Source organism: Pongo pygmaeus, chromosome 17 (genome assembly GCF_028885625.2).
Source record: "Pongo pygmaeus isolate AG05252 chromosome 17, NHGRI_mPonPyg2-v2.0_pri, whole genome shotgun sequence".
Classification (NCBI taxonomy): Eukaryota; Metazoa; Chordata; class Mammalia; order Primates; family Hominidae; genus Pongo; species Pongo pygmaeus.
In genome coordinates, this window is record NC_072390.2 from 45,978,519 (window position 1) to 45,999,284 (window position 20,766).

General features: G+C 38.5%; 1 protein-coding gene across 1 annotated transcript in view; it reads left to right on the forward strand.

Annotated features, from left to right (window-relative positions):
• The window catches only part of DSG2 (desmoglein 2), a 50,811-nt gene that overhangs the window by 22,714 nt on the left and 7,331 nt on the right, over positions 1-20,766 (forward strand). The window contains exons 4-13 of the mRNA XM_054461296.2: positions 68-229; positions 371-515; positions 1,353-1,519; positions 3,732-3,869; positions 3,987-4,172; positions 10,281-10,546; positions 14,541-14,683; positions 15,479-15,706; positions 18,029-18,256; positions 20,448-20,569. Of these exons, the coding sequence (XP_054317271.1) occupies positions 68-229; positions 371-515; positions 1,353-1,519; positions 3,732-3,869; positions 3,987-4,172; positions 10,281-10,546; positions 14,541-14,683; positions 15,479-15,706; positions 18,029-18,256; positions 20,448-20,569 (1,785 nt within the window). The remainder of the gene's footprint in view (positions 1-67; positions 230-370; positions 516-1,352; positions 1,520-3,731; positions 3,870-3,986; positions 4,173-10,280; positions 10,547-14,540; positions 14,684-15,478; positions 15,707-18,028; positions 18,257-20,447; positions 20,570-20,766) is intronic.

Here is a 20,766-nt window from a genome sequence, read left to right on the forward strand (position 1 = left end):
TGGCTAAGATCAATCTAGTAAATTACAGAGAGTTCAACCTGAAACATTCCTGTTATTTTTATGTTAGATACATTCTGATCTTGCAGAAGAAAGAGGACTCAAAATTACTTACAAATACACTGGAAAAGGGATTACAGAGCCACCTTTTGGTATATTTGTCTTTAATAAAGACACTGGAGAACTGAATGTTACCAGCATTCTTGATCGAGAAGAAACGCCATTTTTTCTGGTAAGAAGAATAATTTTACATTTATTAGTTTGTAGTTTTTCTTTCATAGTAAGTATCATTTGTTTTATTTGTTCATAGTATGGTAATTTAGTTTTCTTAGCTTAAATCTAATCTTATTTATTATTTATGTCATGATTTCAGCTAACAGGTTATGCTTTGGATGCAAGAGGAAACAATGTAGAGAAACCCTTAGAGTTACGCATTAAGGTTCTTGATATCAATGACAATGAACCAGTGTTCACACAGGATGTCTTTGTTGGGTCTGTTGAAGAGTTGAGTGCAGCACGTAAGAGTCTTTTTTTTTTTTTAATAAATAAATACCTAAGATTACTTTATCCCCACTGTAAATAAACACTAAATTTCATATCTTAATGAAAGTTGAGTATTACCTACAGAACAAATGATAAGAGAGCAGTTCAGAACTGCTTTCCTTATAGGTTTAAAGGACTTTACATGCCATTGCTTTTACCCTCAGAACAGATAGGGTAGATTAATGTGACAGATAAGGTCTCTGTAGCAACTACTCAACTCTGCTGTCTGCAGGAAAGCACCATGGACAATATGTAAACAAATGAGCCTAGTTGTGTTCCAATAAAACTTTATTTACAAAAACAGGTGGCTGGTTAGCTTTGGCCCTACAGCTTTGGCTATAGTTTGCTGACCTGTAAGTTGTATTATTTTTACTGTAAGGTTTATTCACAACATTATTCAACACAGTGCTCTTCATGAGGACCCAAATGAGAGATTTCTTTTTGACCATGATATAAAGAATGGTTACGCTTCTCCTGATTTGTTTGTATCTTAATAAATATCAGGATCATGTACCTGCTCATGTTACTTTCTTTGTATTGGCTACTAATGCTATTATAAACAAATCCGTCACTTTATACAGCAATTTTTCAGGACTCTACCCTCAGCCTTGCCTTCATCTTGTTTTTACTATTGTTATATTCCATTCACACTTATATCCTCATCCAGTTAAATGTTATATTGTGGTCAACTGTGTGTGATTTTGATAAGCACCTGAAATCTTTTTTGGAACAAGCTAAAATTATAAATAAAATAACAGGTAAGTGTGCTCAAAGTTGAATTTCATCTTAGACATCTTTATTTCTAATGCCAGATACACTTGTGATGAAAATCAATGCAACAGATGCAGATGAGCCCAATACCCTGAATTCGAAAATTTCCTATAGAATCGTATCTCTGGAGCCTGCTTATCCTCCAGTGTTCTACCTAAATAAAGATACAGGAGAGATTTATACAACCAGTGTTACCTTGGACAGAGAGGTAAGTTAATATGTTATGTTGCCCATCTTTAAACTCTCTATCCTTTCCAGTTTCTCCTCTCTTTTTCTTTTCTAATTTTCTTATTTTGTTCTGTATTCCTTATCCATAGTATAACTCTTGGAATTACTCTCTTTTAGGGATGTGCTGTCCAATATGGGCCATGTGACTATTGAGCACTTAAAATGTGACTGGCCCAAATTGTAATGTGCTGTATGCACGTTGAATGTGTAATATATGCACCAGATTTGAAAAACTTAATATGAAAAATGCGAAATATGACCTTAATGTTTTTTGTGATCATTGCATGTTAAAATAATATTTTAGATATCATGGATTAAATAAAATATACTTGTTTAAAATTGTTATCACGTGTTTCTTTTTAAAATGTGGCTACTAGAAGATTTAAAATTACATAAAAACAGCACCATTCTAGGGCCTCTCCTATCAGGGTTCTGTTTACTAGAGATTCCTAAAACATTTCTCAGTTTGCAGTTCTCTAATGAAACATTATGAGTCTCCTCCACTGCTAGTACATAGGAGGTAGTGAGGAAAGGGATGAAAATAGGAATCCTACTTAGAGAATGAAAGTATCTGTAAAGGAGAGAATTACTCTAAATCCCAAATGGAAGGAAAATTTGAGTAGGTTTACTAGGAAGGCGTTTCTCTTGAACATTTCACTTTATTATTTCTAACTCAAAGGGAAATTTTTAAATAAAAAGGAGAGATAGAAGATTTTTTTAAATGCTGTATACATAAAGGTTTTAACAGCATACAAGAGTAAAATGTGGTTGATCGTAAAGTACACTCTTTGTCATCAGATATAAATCATCATCCAAGTGCACTACGTTCAGTATTTCTTAGAAAAATGATTGGCCGGGCGCGGTGGCTCACACCTGTAATCCCAGCACTTCGGGAGGCTAAGATGGGCAGATCACAAGGTCAGGAGATCGAGACCATCCTGGCTAACACAGTGAAACCCCATCTCTACTAAATATACAAAAAATTAGCTGGGCGTGGTGGTGGGCACCTGTAGTCCCAGCTACTCGGGAGGCTGAGGCAGGAGAATGGTGTGTACCCAGGAGGCAGAGCTTGCAGTAAGCTGAGATCGCGCCACTATACTCCAGCCTGGGCAACACAGCGAGACTCCATATCCAAAAAAAAAAAAAAAGAAAAAGAAAAGAAAAATGATTTAATTCTGTCCAAACTGGAAGGATTGTGCCCAACAGGCTTAAGGGGATGTTTATAAAATTAAAGAATATGATTACACCTAAAATTCTACTCTGTACCTTTTCACATAAAATTAGAATGGAAAAGTGTTACTTTGCATTAGTAGTGTGATTTTTAACAAGCTGCTGTTTCTAAAGGACAGAAAGTTTAGCCAATAATAATGGCTGTTAACTTACTGGGCATTTACCTTCTGCGAGGTACTGTTCTAAGCCTTTTTATGGATTAACCCATTTAATCCACATAGAAACCCTGTGAGGCAGATTCACTTATTATCCTCATCTTACATATAAAAAACCCGAAGGTCAAAGCGAATAAGTGCATGTCCAACACAGTCAGTAAGTGACAATGCCAGAATTGGAACCCAGGCAGATGGCTCCAGGGTCCTGGTGTCCTGCTGTGCACTGAGTGGTTCTGCCCTACACAGGACCCCAAGCACTGGCACTACCTGCCCTCCTAAATTCCAGCCACACTGAACAAAACCATAGTAAGGGGACCTCATGGAAGAGAAGAAGTGACATCTGAGAAGCCGTTCTCTAGGATACATACTGTAAGAATCAAATCTCTGGGGAATTCTGGACAAAGTTCACCCAGTTTTGCCTTCACTAACCAAGTTTATTTAGGACCAGCTTTTCCTCTCTGAGAATGAAGTGCAGCACAGAAAGAACCAATTCCTACAGTTCCACCTCACTTTCAGTAGAGAATAAGCCACATTTTCAATAGTGGCTCCTTTGTGCAGACTATCTCCTGATAATATCGCCAATGACTTATTGAAGAATTTGACTATCTACAACTCCTGAGGCTTTTCTATTCTTCTGCAAAAGCTCTGACTGCAAGTAAATAGTATCTTCACACAAATAATAGCAGATCATAAAACAGATTTGTAAATAAAATATACTGTGGTACATGATAAACTGGACTAAAACCAGAAAGCCAGATGTAAGAGTGACTCTTTTCACCCAGCTGGACATTTTTCATTGCTCTGCAGGAACACAGCAGCTACACTTTGACGGTAGAAGCAAGAGATGGCAATGGAGAAGTTACAGACAAACCTGTAAAACAAGCTCAAGTTCAGATTCGTATTTTGGATGTCAATGACAATATACCTGTAGTAGAAAATAAAGTGGTAACTATTATTCTTATAATAACTGTACCTATTTATTTATATTTTAGTCCTAATTAAAAATATATCACTTATATTTGTATTTCATTGAAATAAAAATCATGTGTTCATGTTTTGCAGCTTGAAGGGACGGTTGAAGAAAATCAAGTCAATGTAGAAGTTACGCGCATTAAAGTGTTCGATGCAGACGAAATAGGTTCTGATAATTGGCTAGCAAATTTTACATTTGCATCAGGAAATGAAGGAGGTTATTTCCACATAGAAACAGATGCTCAAACTAATGAAGGGATTGTAACCCTTATTAAGGTAAGTACTAAGTATTCAAAACTGGCGTGGGCCAAGTTGGTGCTGGAAAGGAATCTAATATATTTTGAGCCCTGAACACTTAGAAGTGCTTTACATACTCAATTAACTAGCACTACAGTTGTTTGAGAAAGGAGACATCCCTATTTGCCCAAGTTCTATGGTTAGGAAGTGGTCACACTATGGTTCAAATTCATATCAGGGGACTCTAATCCTAGCCAGACAGCATGGTACCACCATCATTACTGCTTAGCTCATTTCCAGTCTTTCTTGCAGCTCATACCTGGCGATCACATTCTCACATCACAACCTCTTGCCTCTACTGAGTATCCCCTCAATTACTACCTCTGATTTTATCTACTTAAGAGTGAAGCCAGCCCCACACTTTGAGAAGCGAAGGCAGGCAGATAGCTTGAGCCCAGGAGTTCGAGACCAGCCTGGACAACATGGCAAATCCCCGCTTCTAAGAAAAAAAATACAAAAATTAGCTGGGCATGGCGGCACATGCCTGTAGTCCCAGCTACTAAAGAGGCTTAGGTGAGAGGATAGCTTGAACCCAGGAGGCGGAGGCTTCAGTGAGCCGTGGTCACGCTGCTGCACTCCAGCCTGGGCAACAGAGTGAGACCCTGTCTCAAAAAAAAAAAAAACAAAAAAAACCCCGAAACAAAACCAGTAAACCCAGGCCTCACTAATAACATCTAAAAATAAAAGCTGTGATAACTTGATAGTTAAGCGTGCCTAAGAATCACCTCATAAAACTGTATGCCAAAAATGTAGGTTCCTGGTCTCATCAACAAAAAGTTTCATTGGGCAGGTTTCAGGAACTTGTCTTTTTAACAAAAATCCACTTATGATTCCAATATTAGTATGAGGCTCACATTCGGAAATACAGTATACTAAGTTCTTGTGCTTAATTGAGTCAATGAAGGGAAAATTGAACTACATAGGGATATTAAGCATTTATGTCGAATTACAGGATGGGCCGGGTGTGGTGGCTCAGGCCTGTAATCCCATCCCAGCACTTTGGGAGGCCGAGGAGGGCAGATCACGAGGTCAGGAGTTCGAGACCAGCCTGGCCAACATGGTGAAACCCCATCTCTACTACTAAAAATACAAAAATTAGCCGAGCGTGGTGGTGCACACCTGTAATTCCAGCTTCTCAGGAGGCTGAGGCAGGAGAATCACTTGAACCTGGGAGGCGGAGGTTGCAGTGAGCCAAGATCGCGCCATTGCCCTCAAGCCTGGGCAATAGAGTGAGACTCCGTCTCAAGAAATATAGGTAAGGAATAATATCAGTGTATTTTAAGTAGCTTATATTAGAATTGCCTTACCAGATTTTAAAATAAAATGCAAAGCTACAGTTCCAAAATACTATTTCATTAAATTACACATAGGCAAAAATTGATTCCAGAAGTTTCGAAATTCTTATGAAAACTTAATATATAACAGACTGGGTAAAACTCTGACAGTGGAAAGAGGAATAATGGTGATATAAATGTATAACAGAATAGGGAAGAATTAACTTGAGGTTTCATGATAATTGAGTACCACTTATTGACAGCTACTATATGCATTTAAGCTACCTTTTTAAAAGCAGAGTAAAATTGAGTAGCATTACCTCATGTTTAAAGGGAAGAACTCATGATTATTGAAGAAATGGATCATGTCATTCGAGACAAAATCAGTTTATCTGCTTGTGTAGAAATATAATTTTTAAGCCATCAATTTATAGGTATGACCATGCCAGATACCTGAGATAGAAAAGCCAATTATACACGCAAGGAGAAACAGTCAGATATTGATGAATGACAGAGGTGCTAGCATAGAATTGTCATGTGCCACGTACGAACGTTTCAGTCAGTGACAGACTACATATAGGACGATGACCCCGTTAAATTATAATGGAACTGAGAAATACAGAGTAAGGATGTAAAGAAAAAAAATGTTTTTATGTAGCTGCACAGTGTGTTTGTGTCTTAAACTAAGGCTCATTACAAAAGAGTCAAAAAGTTAAGAAAATATTAAAAAGTTTATAGAGAAGTTATGGTAAGCTAAGCCTAATTTATTATTGGAGAAAGAAAGTTTTATTTTTTTTTAATTTATTGTAGCCTAGGTACAGTATTTACAAAGTCTGCAATAGTGTACGGTAATGTCTTAGGCCTTCATATCCATTCTCTCACTCACTCAGAGTAACTTTCAGTCCTGCAAGCACCACTTATGGTGAGTGCTCTATACAGCTGTACCATTTTTCAAATCTTTACTATCATATTTTTGCTATACCTTTTCTATGTTTAAGCATGTTTAAGTACACAAATACTTACTATTGTATTATAATTGCCTACAATATTCTGTACAGTAACATGCTATACAGGTTTGTAGCATAGGAGCAATAGGCTATACCATATAGTGTAGGTGTATAGTAGGCTTTACCATCTAGGTATGTGTGAGTTCACTCTGTGATCTTTGCACCTCAACAAAATTGCCTAACAATGCATTTCTCATTTCTCAAATCATTAAGCAATGCATGACTGTATTTTTAGTGTACTATGATAGCACAAAAAAGGGATATAGTTATTTCTATCAAGAGGGATGTGGATAAAAAAATAATAAAATGAGTATTACAGTGAAAGCAACCGAGTGAGATAATTACAAAGTCATTGTCTCAATTATATAATGAATTGCTTCCAAATTATAAGGGCAGCAATCAGATTCAATTGAAAGGAATTTAGACAAAAAAGATACACAAGTAGCAAATACCCACATGAAAAGGTGCCAACATCATTAGTCATTAGAGAAAATCAAATTAAAACTGTAAGAGATACCACTTTACCTTCTAGAATGGCAGAAATGAATATCTTAGTGCGTTTGGGCTTCTACAACAAAATGCCATCATCTGGGTAGCTTATTAACAACAGAAATTTATTTCTCACTGTTCTGGAGGCTGGAAAGCCCAAGATCAAAGCAGATGCAGTGTCTGGGCAGGTCCCGCTTTCTGGCTCATACACAGTGCCTTCTTGTTGTATCGTCACGTAGTGGAACATCCAACAAGCTCCACTAGGCGTCTTTTAAAAGAGCATGGATCCCAGGATCTCCCAAAAGCCCCACTCTTAATATCATCACTTTGAGAGTCAGGATTTCAGCACATGAGTTTTAAGGTGACACAAACATTCAGACAATAGCAATCAAAAAGATTGACAACACCAATTATTGGCAAAAATATAGAGAAACTGGATTGCTGGTGGAATTGTAACATGATACAGGCAGTTTGACAGTTTCTTTTAAAAGTTACACAAGAGTAGTTACATGACCCAATGATTTGATTCTTAGGTTTCCACCCAAGAAAAATAAAAACAGGTCTATACAAAGACATGTATGCAAAAGTTCATAGCAGCATTATTCATAATAATAAAAAACTAATAGCAGTCCAAATGTCCCATCAGCTGGTGAGTAGATAAATAGAATGTGGTGTATTCATATAACGGAATACTAATGAGCAATAAAAAGGAATGAAGTACTGATACAAGCTACAACACGGATGAACCTCAAAAACATGCTATGGGCTGTGCGCAGTGGCTCCCGCCTGTAATCCCAGCACTTTGGGAGGCCAACGTTGGGGGATCGCCTGAGCTCAGGAGTTTGAGACCAGCCTGGGCAACATGGTGAAACCCTGTCTCTACTAAAACGAAAAATTAGCCAGGTGTGGTAGTGCATGCCTATAATTCCAGCTGCTTGGGAGGCTGAAGCAGGAGAATTGCCTGAACCCAGGAGGCGGAAGTTGCTGTGAGCCAGCATCACGTCACTTCATCCCAGCCTAAGAGACAGAGCAAGACTCCATCTCAAAAAAAAAAAAAAATTTGCTTATTATGCTATGTATAAGGAGCCAGACACAAAATACTACATATTACATGATTCCATTTACTTGAAATTTCTACAAAAGGTGAAACAATAGGGATAGAAAGCAGACTAGGATTGCTGGGAGTGGGGAGTGTGAGTGGGGACTGACTACAAACACACGTAAAGGAGCTTTTGGGGGTGATGGAGTGTTCTAAAACTGGACCATAGTGATGATTGCAAATCCAGAACTCATCATGCTGTACACTTAAAATGGGCAAATTTTATTGTGTATAAGTTATACCTGAATGAAGCTGTCCAAAAAGGATAAAGGAGATTAACAGATATTTTTAAATATGGAAATAGAGATAGTAAATAGTCACATGAGAAAAATTCACAGCTTTGTTAACAAATTAACAAATAAACTTACAATCTTTAATGTTATTAAAAAATAGCAAAAATGGAAATGATAAAATAAGTTTACAGAGTTGTGAAAAATAGAGGTCTATTCCCTCACAGAGTGCTCTTGATACTGAAAATTTTCCATTTGCTTTGGAGCATTATGGCTATTTATGACTAACACTATGAAACACTTGTGGCCCCAATACCTAGCTTTTATTTATTCATTTATTTTTTCATGGTCTTGGCCTTTGGATACTAATGACATCTGGCTGGAAGATTTTATTTCTCATCCAGCATATTTCATGCCATCAAACAAGCATGTCAAGTGCAAGAGTGACTTAAATAAATTAACAAGCTTTCACAAAGATATTACAATCACAAAGGATGTATTTTCTCTAGTCTTTTTCTCCTGTGTCCTTGTCTCAACATCATAGTGATCCATATTTTTAAAGGGTGCAGAAGTTGTGATCCATCCAGACCCCAATAGAGAGGAAAACTGACTGACTTATTTTGGTGAAAATAAGTAGTGGTAGCTCCAAAGGAAGGAAATTCACAATGAATCCTCCAAAAAACAAGTGAAAAGCTTTGCTGTAATTCATGTAAACATGCCTCATATATTTAATTTTATACTGAAGAAACAAGCAAAAATGTTTAGCGCATCTAAATGGTCAGAGATACTGGAAATAAAAAGCAACAGGACCTAAGTAAACTTTAGGTAATTCTTTTAGTAATAGGATACAGGTCAACAGAGGAAAAATAATGTGTATAAAAATGTTGAGAGCAGTATTAATTATATTTAGAAATTGTGACAGCCCAAATGCCTAATTATAGAATGACTGTCTATATCTAAGTAGTAGAATACTATGGAAATATTTATAAAAAGAAACATTGAAAAGTTGGAACATAAAATATGTATACAGTAATGAACTGATTATTTCAAATGGAAATTGTGCTATTACAAAGAACTATTTGAAGAAAGGTTAATCTTTTATGGAATTAACAGCAAACCAGATATTAATAGGTATTACGCTAAAAAAGAGGAGAGTAGGGTTCTTTGTTTAAACAAATTTGAAAATCTCTAGGTTTCTTCTTTACTCCAGGAGTTCAAGTATTTTAATATGCTAATGTGTAATACATAGCTATATTAGAGGGACAGAGCTCACAGAGCTACTACTACTTATTTTCACTAAAATAAACCCATGGAACACATTTTAAGGAATACTGATTTATACTGAATGCCCACTAATTTTTTACATTAGAAAAAAAATCACTTCAGATTGTTAAATATATATACACATATCTATAGATATGTGTGTGTGTATGTTTTGAGACAGGGTCTCGCTTTATTGCCCAGGCTGAAGTGCAGTGGCGTGATCATGGCTCACTGCAGCCTCAACCCTCTGGGCTCAAGCAGTCCTCCCACCTCAGCCTCCTGAGTAGCTAGGACCACAGGCACGAGCTGTCATGCCCAGCTAATTTTTGTATTTTTGTGTACAGATGAGAACTCCCCATGTTGCCCAGGCTGGTCTCAAACTTCTGGGCTCAAGTGATCTACCTGCCTTGGCTTCCCAAAGTGCTGGGATTACAGGCATGAGCCACCATGCCTGAACAAAATATATATATATTTACAATGATTTCAACATTTAGGAAAATAAATTGGTAATACTTTCTAAACATCCTTAACATTTGTGACTGTCCAGATTGACAGAGAATTTTTATTTGCTTGGTGTCAGTATAAGAGTTGGACTATTCAGTGCTGCTGTATTTCCTGTGCATTAAATTATTGTATCTAGCATTAAAACCACACATGTATGTGTATATGTGTGTATGTCTTCTGTTTTCTCTTTGAAAAGAATTCCCTTTGGTTTTCCCTTTTAGGAAGTAGATTATGAAGAAATGAAGAATCTTGACTTCAGTGTTATTGTCGCTAATAAAGCAGCTTTTCACAAGTCAATTAGGAGTAAATACAAGCCTACACCCATTCCCATCAAGGTCAAAGTGAAAAATGTGAAAGAAGGCATTCATTTTAAAAGCAGCGTCATCTCAATTTACGTTAGCGAGAGCATGGATAGATCAAGCAAAGGCCAAATAATTGGAAAATTTCAAGCTTTTGATGAGGACACTGGACTACCAGCCCATGCAAGGTAAGAGAGAATGACATGTGTATTTCTTTATTTTAAATTATTTTCAGTGCCTATTTTCAAAAATCATAATCAAATCTGAACACTTCATTCCTTCAAATCCAGCATTATAGTTCCCCAAAGGTCTACAAGTTAAATTTTCCAAAGATGTGTCTATAACTGAGAGATGAGGGGGAATTTTCACCAGAATCCACCTTCTTCAACCACCTGTGTGTGAGGAGGAAGCTGGTTTACTCACCACTGAAACAGTTCTGGCTAGAGATGGCTAAAAAGCAACAAAGGAAAAGTTCAGGAAAAAGCTTTTTAAAACCTGTCTTATTTCCTAAAAGATTATTATTGGAGGGTGAGAACATAGCAGATAACATCCACAAGATTTACTTTATACAAGTTACATAATGTATTTTAATATGGGGAAACCAGCTTTACTTAACGCATAAATCTTGGGAATGAATCTTCATTTAAACCTATTTGTTTCAGAGATTAATGAGCCTTCTACACTGTTTATGTTTGTCTTGATCACGGTGACCTTTACTCAGAGTACATTTATTGAGAACCTACAAGATGCTCACTGTGTTGGAAGAGATTAGCTTGTGTCCACTCTATAGTGGCACCTTATTGTGTGATGCTTTCAAATTTTCAAAGTAAATTTACATCTTAGATCTCAGTGCCGTGCCACGGAAAGACCATTCTCCACAGAGCTGTTATTTATGGAGCTCTAGTTACTGTTACTGCAGTTGAATTTAAAGAATCCCCACCTGCTGTCCCAGACACAACTTTAGTGACTTCCTGCTCAGTGCCAGAGCTGCCTGGTTGCTTGAGTGTCCTTATACACCTGTGTCCCTGTCTTAGTCCATTTGAGCTGCTGTAACAAAAATACATTAGATCAAGTAATTTATAAACAGCAGATTTGTTACTAACAGTTCTGAAGGCTGGGAAGTCCATCAAGGCACCAGCCAACAGATTTGGTATCTGGTGAGTCTCGCTGTCTGCTTCCACGATGGCATCATCTTGCTGCATCCTCACGTGGCCAAAGGAGCAAGGGAACTCATTGGAGTCTCTTTTTTAAGAGCACTAATTCCATTCATGAGGGTGGTGCCCTCATGACTTCATCACTTACCAAAGGCCCCACCTCTTAATATGATCATACTGCGTATTAGGCTCCAACATAAGAATTTCCGAGGGTTACAAACATTAAAATCATAGCAGTCCCTGTGTACCAGTGCTTCCTAAAACATTGTATTTAAGTGCATCGCCAAGTGTAGCAAGAATGAAAATGTGGAAGAAGCTCCTCAACAACCTTTTTGCTTTTAGTGAATCGCCTTTTCATGGAATTCCTTAAATAACGTTTTTTCCAAAATAATGTTAACAAACAGCTTCCACCATGTTTTCTGTAGTGCCTTGGTGACATTCTTTGGCCCGCTGTGCTTCTCTTGAGTTATGTGGTCTAGTTGGTCTAGTTTTAATTTTCTCAGCTCTATACCTCACAAGACAGTATACCCAACTGAATTTACAAAATTGGGGATGAATTTTCTATATGATCATTTTTCACTGCTGTCTATGGAGAAACTTATATGTTCAAACTAATTATATACCAATAATATGTGGCCACTTATTGAAGCTTCTGTTTCCCACCAAATTACTGACTTTTGGCTGCTGTTTTTTTTGTTGTTGTTGTTTGTTTGTTTGTTTGTTTTTTAGGGGCCATGAATACATCAAAAGATTGTGTGTTCTGCCTGGAAGAATAATGAACCCTGCCTTTTTCATTTCTTAGTGTTTTATTGTATTCTTTAGAATGCAGTTACAGAATTTTAGAAAGAAAAGATCTTAAAGACCAGCTCAAACCTATTATTTTACAGATAAGGAATGGAGGCACAGCCAAGTTATTTTCCAAATGTTTACCTAACTAATTAGTGGTTGTTATTTTGAAACACTGATAAGGGGCTGGGCGCAGTGGGTTCATGCCTGGCATCTCAGCACTCAAGAATCCGAGGCAGGAGGATCACTTGAGGCCAGGAGTTCAAGACCAACCTGGGCAACACAGCAAGACTTTGTCTCTACAAAAAAAAATTTTTTTTTCAATTAGCCAGGCGTGGTGGCACATGCTTGTAGTCCCCACTACTGGGGAGGCTTAGGCAGGGGGATTGCTTAAGCCTAGGAGTTCAAGGTTCCGGCGAGTTGCCATCACACCACTGCACTCCAGACTGTTTGTCATAATTTACTGTTTTATTGATTATTCATGTGTATCAGCTGTTTACGGATATTTGCTATAACACATAAGCAGCTATGCTACTTGAATGATGTCTAGCTTTTACAATAGAGAACAGAAAATTTCTTAAATGAGATTAAACAAACACATTGTGAAATGTAATCCCTATTTCTAAGACTCTGCCTTTATTATCAGTGTGAATGTTGGTAAACCATAGACAGCAAGTTATGTCTAAGCTTTAAAATTTCAGACATGAAATTCAAAACTAATTGTGAAAATCGAAATGTATTATTATTTACTGGTAGCAATATTAAGAGGCAGAAAAATTTAGTTCAAGTGTATAATTGGAAATAGCACTATAAATAAATATTGCTATAAATTAGCCACTCATTCCTGTGTGCCTCGAAGCCACTTAATAGAAAATAAATTAACAATTTGATTGAGCAAACCAAGATACTCATATGTACTGGTATTTTTATGTTAAACTCATTGGTATTCATTAACTAATTACATACATTTCTTTTTTTTGAGACTGAATTTCGCTCTGTCGCTCAGGCTGGAGTGCAGTGGCACAATCTCGGCTTATTGCAACCTCTGCCTCCCGGGTTCAAGCAGTTCTGCTTCAGCCTCCCAAATAGCTGGAATTACAGGTGCCCACCACCACACCCAGATAATTTTTGTATTTTTAGTAGAGATGGGGTTTTACCCTGTTGGTCAGGCTGGTCTTGAACTCCTGACCTCAGGTGATCCATCCACCTTGGCCTCCCAAAGTGCTGGGATTATAGGCGTGAGCCACCACGCTCGGCCTGTTACATACATTTCTGAAAACATAATATGGACATTTGCCTTGCTCTTCCAGCATTGGCTCCTTCCACACTAATTCTCCTTGCTTTGAGGGAAGAAACCCAGAAATGATTTTATCGGCATTGTTTCCACTTTTAACCAGTTCTACCTGAAAGAAAATTATTACCCCAATAATCAACAGTATCAGAAAATTTTTAGATGCTTCTGTTTAAAATGATCGTTGATTTTTTTTTTTTTTTTTTTTTTGAGACGGAGTTTTGCTCTGTCACCCAGGCTAGAGTGCAGTGGCGCAATCTCGGCTCACTGCAACCTCCACCTTCTGGGTTCAAGCAATTCTCCTGCCACAGCCTCCTAAGGAGCTGGGATTACAGGCACGCGCCACCATGCCCGGCATTTTTTGTGGTTTTAGTAGAGATGGGGTTTCACCATGTTGACCAGGCTGGTCTCAAACTCCTGACCTCAAGTGATCCACCCGCCTCAGCCTCCCAGTGTGCTGGGATTACAGGCGTGAGCCACCGCACCCAGCCCCTGCGATCATTGATTTTTAAAGTTGATGTTGGTAAATGTTGCTAACACCCCCAATAAACAACAGAACATAAGACCGCTCTTCTCCACCAGTCCTTATTGTATAACTAAGTTATTCCCCAAAAGTTTAACCCAACTTTAAGGGACACTAAATCAAATGCCATAGGACAGACTGCAGAGCAACTTAAAAACTTGGGTTAGTGGTTAGTGGGCTCAAGAGAATCACCCTTAATTTTATGTCTTGGGTATGTTGCAGGAATAAGGAAGGTCCAATTTAAGTGTGACATGCAGTAAAGAGAGGGGCTTTTAGGATGGTTTTACGAAATTAAAAACATTCAAAACAAATGCCTGTAATAAGAAGGTATTTAAAGAGAAGAAAAGTAAGCTTGAAAGAGCTGTAGATGTTAGAGATTTCCAATTCATGCAGAATTCAAAATTAATTTTGTGTTTGTTTTATGACAGATATGTAAAATTAGAAGATAGAGATAATTGGATCTCTCTGGATTCTGTCACATCTGAAATTAAACTTGCAAAACTTCCTGATTTTGAATCTAGATATGTTCAAAATGGCACATACACTGTAAAGATTGTGGCCATATCAGAAGGTAAGTTATTAAATAGATCTTTTTCTTGATTATATGTATTTAGATTTTTATTTTCCAACATCAGAAACCATTGATTTGATTGTGTATAAAAACCTAATCTTGGCCGGGAGCAGTGGCTCACGCCTGTAATCCCAGCACTTTGGGAGGCCGAGGCAGGCGGATCACAAGGTCAAGAGATCGAGACCATTCTGGCCAACATGATGAAACCCCGTCTCTACTAAAAATACAAAAATTAGCCGGGCATGGTGGCATGCATCTGTAGCCCCAGCTACTCAAGAGGCTGAGGCAGGAGAATTGCTTGAACCCGGGAGGTAGAGGTTGCAGTGAGCGGAGATCGCGCCAGACAAAGTGAGACTCCCAACTCAAAAAAAAAACAAAAACAAAAACCTAATCTCAGCCCAGCACAGTTGCTTGTGTCTGTAATCCCAGCTACTCAGGCGACTGAGATGGTAGGAACACTTGAGCCCAGGAGTTTGAGACAAGCCTGGACAAAAAAGCAAGATACCATCTTCAAAAAAAAATTGAGGGGTAGATAAAATTAAAAAATAGATGTCTAAAAAAATTTTTTAGTAAAATGAAATAAGCACCTAATTTCTCCAATAGATAAATCTCACATTTCTACTTGGTAAGTGGATTAAAAGATATTACTTGATCCAAATTTGAAACATATCTAGGATAGAAAATGTCCTAAGTGGTTAGTACCTTCTCCACTCCAAATTGGCAAGGGAATTCAAACTATGTCTGTTGTCAGCAATAGGAACAGAATGTACATACTTTTTCTCTCTTATTTTTAAGATTATCCTAGAAAAACCGTCACTGGCACAGTCCTTATCAATGTTGAAGACATCAACGACAACTGTCCCACACTGATAGAGCCTGTGCAGACAATCTGTCACGATGCACAGTATGTGAATGTTACTGCAGAGGACCTGGATGGACACCCAAACAGTGGCCCTTTCAGTTTCTCTGTCATTGACAAACCACCTGGCATGGCAGAAAAATGGAAAATAGCACGCCAAGAAAGTAAGCAAAATCACTGGACTACATTGAAATCTAAATATTAAGCATGATAAATATCTAAAATATTTGTAAGTTGTATTTCTTCTCATAAATTATATTTCCAATATAGTTTTTTAAAGGAGTTTATGAAATGAGGTCCTGAACCTACTGACATATAGTATCTTTTATATGCTTATGGAGAGAAGAAAAATAAATGTCTTGAAGGTAGCTGGGTATTCCCTAAATAGCCATTGAAGTAGTTTTGTCTGGTAAGGTGAGGAGTACCAAGCCTTTTTCAGCACCACAATCGTAGTAGGTGCCTTCTAAAAATCTTGAAGTATAGTAACAATAATTCTATTTAAAACAACATTTATTGAGCACTTGCTATGGGCTAGGCATTCTGCTAGCCCATCCTATGTATTACCATATTTAATCCTTCCTTCAACATTATTCCCTGATTAAAGCTGAGGATACCTTGGTTTAACTGGAGGTAAGTAAAGCTCAAAGCTAGAACATGATAGAAACAACATAACAGGGGGGTTGTCTGATTCCACCCTTCCCCATGTCAGTGGACATGTCCATATGTCCACATCCAGGACATCTAGACACATGGACCATATGATGTGTTGATGTGAGTTTTCAGATGTCCTTCAGGGTGGTTCTGAATGCAGAAAAGTCTATCCAGAAAACTATTTTGTTTTAAACAACTAGGGTTCATTTCAGAAAAATTTCAAAGACAATAGTCAGGTTTTTTTTTTTTAATTTACAGCTTTATTGTGTTAAGTCTAGCAAATGTTCGAAATCATTTTAAGAGGGTTTGAATAATGTTTAGTCCAATTAACAAATTAAACACCATCGATATTTCAAACTGTATTTACAGATTTAATATATTTAGTTTCCTTATATATTTCAGTGATCTGAATTAACAAAACCTCCCAGCCAGGCGTGGTGGCTCACGCCTGTAATCCCAGCACTTTGGGAGGCCAAGGCGGGCGGATCATGAGGTCAGGAGATCGAGACCATCCTGGCTAACACGGTGAAACCCCGTCTCTACTAAAAATACAAAAAATTAGCCGGGCCTGGTGGCAGGTGCCTGTAGTCCCAGCTACTCGGGAGGCTGAGGCAGGGGAATGGCATGAACTCGGGAGGCAGAGCTTGCAGTGAGCCGAGATTGTGCCACTACACTCCAGCCTGGGCGACAGAGCAAGACTCTGTCTCAAAAAAAAAAAATTCCCTATGATCCTTATACTCTAAAATTCTAATAAATTTAACTTACAAATACATTGAGTTGTATATTAGAGAATATTATCAATAACAAGTTGAAGCCGGGCATGGTGGCTCACGCCTTAATCCTAGCACTTTGGGAGGCTGAGGCGGGTGGATCACTTGAGGTCAGGAGTTTGAGACCAGCCTGGCCAACATGGTGAAACCCCATCTCTACTATAAATACAAAAATTAGCTGGGCATGGTGGTGGGCACCTGTAATCCCAGCTACTCAGAAGGCTGAGGCAGGTGAACCTGGGAGGTGGAGATTGCAATGAGCCAAGATGGCAGCACAGCACTCCAGCCTGGGCAACAGAACGAGACTCCATTTCAAAAAATAAGAAGAAGAAGTGTAAGAGTGCTAATGTTCCTTGATCTTAGAAGATGCATGCTGAAGAATGTCGTGCTATCTGTAACTTACCTTGAAATAGTTCAGAAACTTTAAAAAAAAGAAAAAGTGGGTATATAGAGGACAAGAAAGCATTGTTGCAAAATGTAAACAGTTAGTGAAGGGTTTGTTAATATTCACTAAAATATTCTTTCAACTTTTCTGTAGGCTTGAATTTTTTTTCCATTTTGAATGTATATAGTGTTGAGAACAAAGAAAGAAGGGACTAGAGAAAACAAGATCAGCCCATTGTTGAAAACGATTAACGCTGAGGATGGGTACCATGGGGGTTATGCTCTTCTCTCTATTACTATGTTCGAAAAATTGCCTTAATGAAGTTTTTTTTAAAGAAATGGTAAAATAAAGGTCATTCAGTAGAAATGTTAACTCACCACTTGTTTGTCACTGTATTTCCAGTGTATAGAACAGTTCCTAGCTTTCGTAGACCCACACACATTGGTTACAGCTAATCATCATGAAAGTAAGGTGTCCAGGTCTGAACCTTTGCTATTTAAACTGCATATTCAGGGCCTATAGACAAATTTTAACGAGCACACTTCAGTAAGTGAAGGAAGAACAAAGTATCTAATTGGAGTTAAATACAATCAGCAATGAAAGAACATTTGTGGAATTTAATGTTGCCTCATCCTTGGTAATCATTCGTTTTTATTTCCTTCTGCCTCCCAACCTCATAGGTACCAGTGTGCTGCTGCAACAAAGTGAGAAGAAGCTTGGGAGAAGTGAAATTCAGTTCCTGATTTCAGACAATCAGGGTTTTAGTTGTCCTCAAAAGCAGATCCTTACACTCACGGTTTGTGAGTGTCTACATGGCAGCGGCTGCAGGGAAGCACAGCATGACTCCTATGTGGGCCTGGGACCCGCAGCAATTGCGCTCATGATTTTGGCCTTTCTGCTCCTGCTGTGTAAGTCTTTAAAAGCCACTCTGTTGTGCATTTGGGAATTTGAGTGCACTCCTGGAGATGTGTTACTATGGTAGTCATTGATTTCTTCACAGTTATTCTTTAACCACACTAGAACACTTTGAGGGTGAATAGGGAAACAACTGATGATTGGCAGATCACCAAAGCATAATATAAGACTCTTCAGAATTTTGTTTTATAAATGTATATCCTTTTCTGATTTCAGTAACTTAGGAACTATTGGCATAAACTTTGCTGGTATTCCCATTTCGATGAGCTCCGTGAGGGCAGCGTGCTGTCTGTTCTCTTCACTGCTGTATTCCCAGTGTGTGGAACAGAGCCTTGCATGTAGTAAGCACTCAAAAAAGATGCGTTGCATGACTTTGGGTTATGGGTACAAGGTGTTTTACAAACCCAGCTTATTCTAATCAATCCTGCTTTGTACATTCAACTTGTCAGAGCTCCGCCTCCCTGATATTCCCCACTTGGCTTGTTTCTTCACCAGCACCAAAAGTAGGCAGACCCTCTGAGCACTTCCTGTCCTTCCTGATCGTAAGATGTTCTCAACCAGTCCCGCCTGCCCTACCCACACTCCAAAGACCTCGGGTTTCCTTTTATAAAAGAACAAGGGATTGCATCCTGAGGTTACATGAAATATCACTCTACTTGACCACTGAGTATGGACAGAGGGCCGCCTCCAAGGCCACCTAGGCTAGTGCAGTGACAGAGGAGAGGTCTGTTAGACAAGGAGTCCCCAACCCCCAGGCCACAGACCAGCACCTGTCCATGGCCTGTTAGGAACCAGACCGCACAGCAGGAGGTGAGTGGTAGAAGAGTGAGTGAAGCTTCATCTGTATTTACAGCCACTCCCCATCGCTTGTGTTACCACCTGAGCTCTGCCTCCTGTTAGATCAGTGCTGGCATTCGATTCTTATAGGAGCTCAAACTCTATTGTGAACTACTCATGCCAAGAGATCCAGGTTGCATGCTCCTTATGCCTGATAATCTGTCACTGTCTCCCATCACCCCCAGATGGGACCATCTAGTTGCAGAAAAATAAGCTCAGGGCTCCCACTGATTCTACGTTATGGTGAGTTGTATAATTATTTCATTATATATTACAATGTAATAATAATAGAAATAAAGTACACAATAAATGTAATGCACTTGAGTCATCCCAAAACCAACCCCCCTACCCCTAACTTCCCTGTGGAAAAACTGTCTTCCATGAAACCAGTCCCTGGTGCCAAAAAGGTTGGGGACTGCTGTATTAGAGCCATTGGTAGATATGCAATTGAATACACAGCACTCAACAGTCTGCAGTGTACTTTTATACCATTATCTGCATGCTATGGCTACATATACAGATACATAACAGTAAATGACTTGTCTCAGCTTACCAAGTTTGTAGGTAGGTACTGGAGCTGGGAGTGTATCTTTTGCCCAGGGATTCCTTGCACTGCTTTCTCATCTCAGATTCCCTGGAGCCTAATGTGGTACTTGGCACATAATAGACACTTGATGTTTGTTAAAATTGTTGAGCCACTGGCTGATTTCAGTCTTATTAATCATAGTAGCTATAGTTAATGTGCTGTTGACTGTTTGACATAAAAACGAATCTAGGCAGTAGCCAGTTCATCATTGGAAGCTGCCAAATGGAAGTGGCAGATGGGCATGCAGATGTGTTAATTCTTTACTGCATTGATCAAGGGGTCAGCCTTGGTCTTTGCTTCCTCCTAGGGGTAAAATAAAATCTAAGAAGAGGGCTCTGAAATTGTTATATGTTTCACTTTATTATTTCTAATTACTGTTTTTAACAGTACATATATTTTTGTAACAGTGATTTTTTTTTAATTGGACCATAGTTTTAAAAAAATTAATCTTTAAGCTGGTTTTGATGATTTGGATACTATCTGACCTAGTCTTGGTATTCCACTCAGCAACCACAGACAGCCTCTTTTTGAAGAACGAGGCCTTGAATCTGTAAGACTCCCTCATCCTGCCTTCGGGTTTTGGAGTAACTTGCCCAAAACAAGCTTGGTAAGGTTGGATCAGGGTGAAGAAAAGAAAAATAGAGCTGTAAATAAGTGAAGACAACTCCAGGAAGGGACATGCAAATTCCAAAATTGTGCAATATAAATTTAGAAATATATCAAGGTTAACCTTACCTGTGTTCGATTTTGTGTCTGTACAGTGGTACCACTTCTACTGCTGATGTGCCATTGCGGAAAGGGCACCAAAGGCTTTACCCCCATACCTGGCACCATAGAGATGCTGCATCCTTGGAATAATGAAGGAGCACCACCTGAAGACAAGGTCAGTGGATCAGATGTCAATATGACTTGTCTTCTTTTTGGGTTTTAAAGGGGCCTAGGGAAGTGTTTCTTACATGTTTGGTTGAGTGAGTAAAGTGATCACTATGGATTTCACTCATGTGCCTTTGTTAAGCAAGGAGTTCAAGTGACAGCATATTTTGTGTTTGTTGCCGGGGCAGAATTGAGATAGTTTTACTC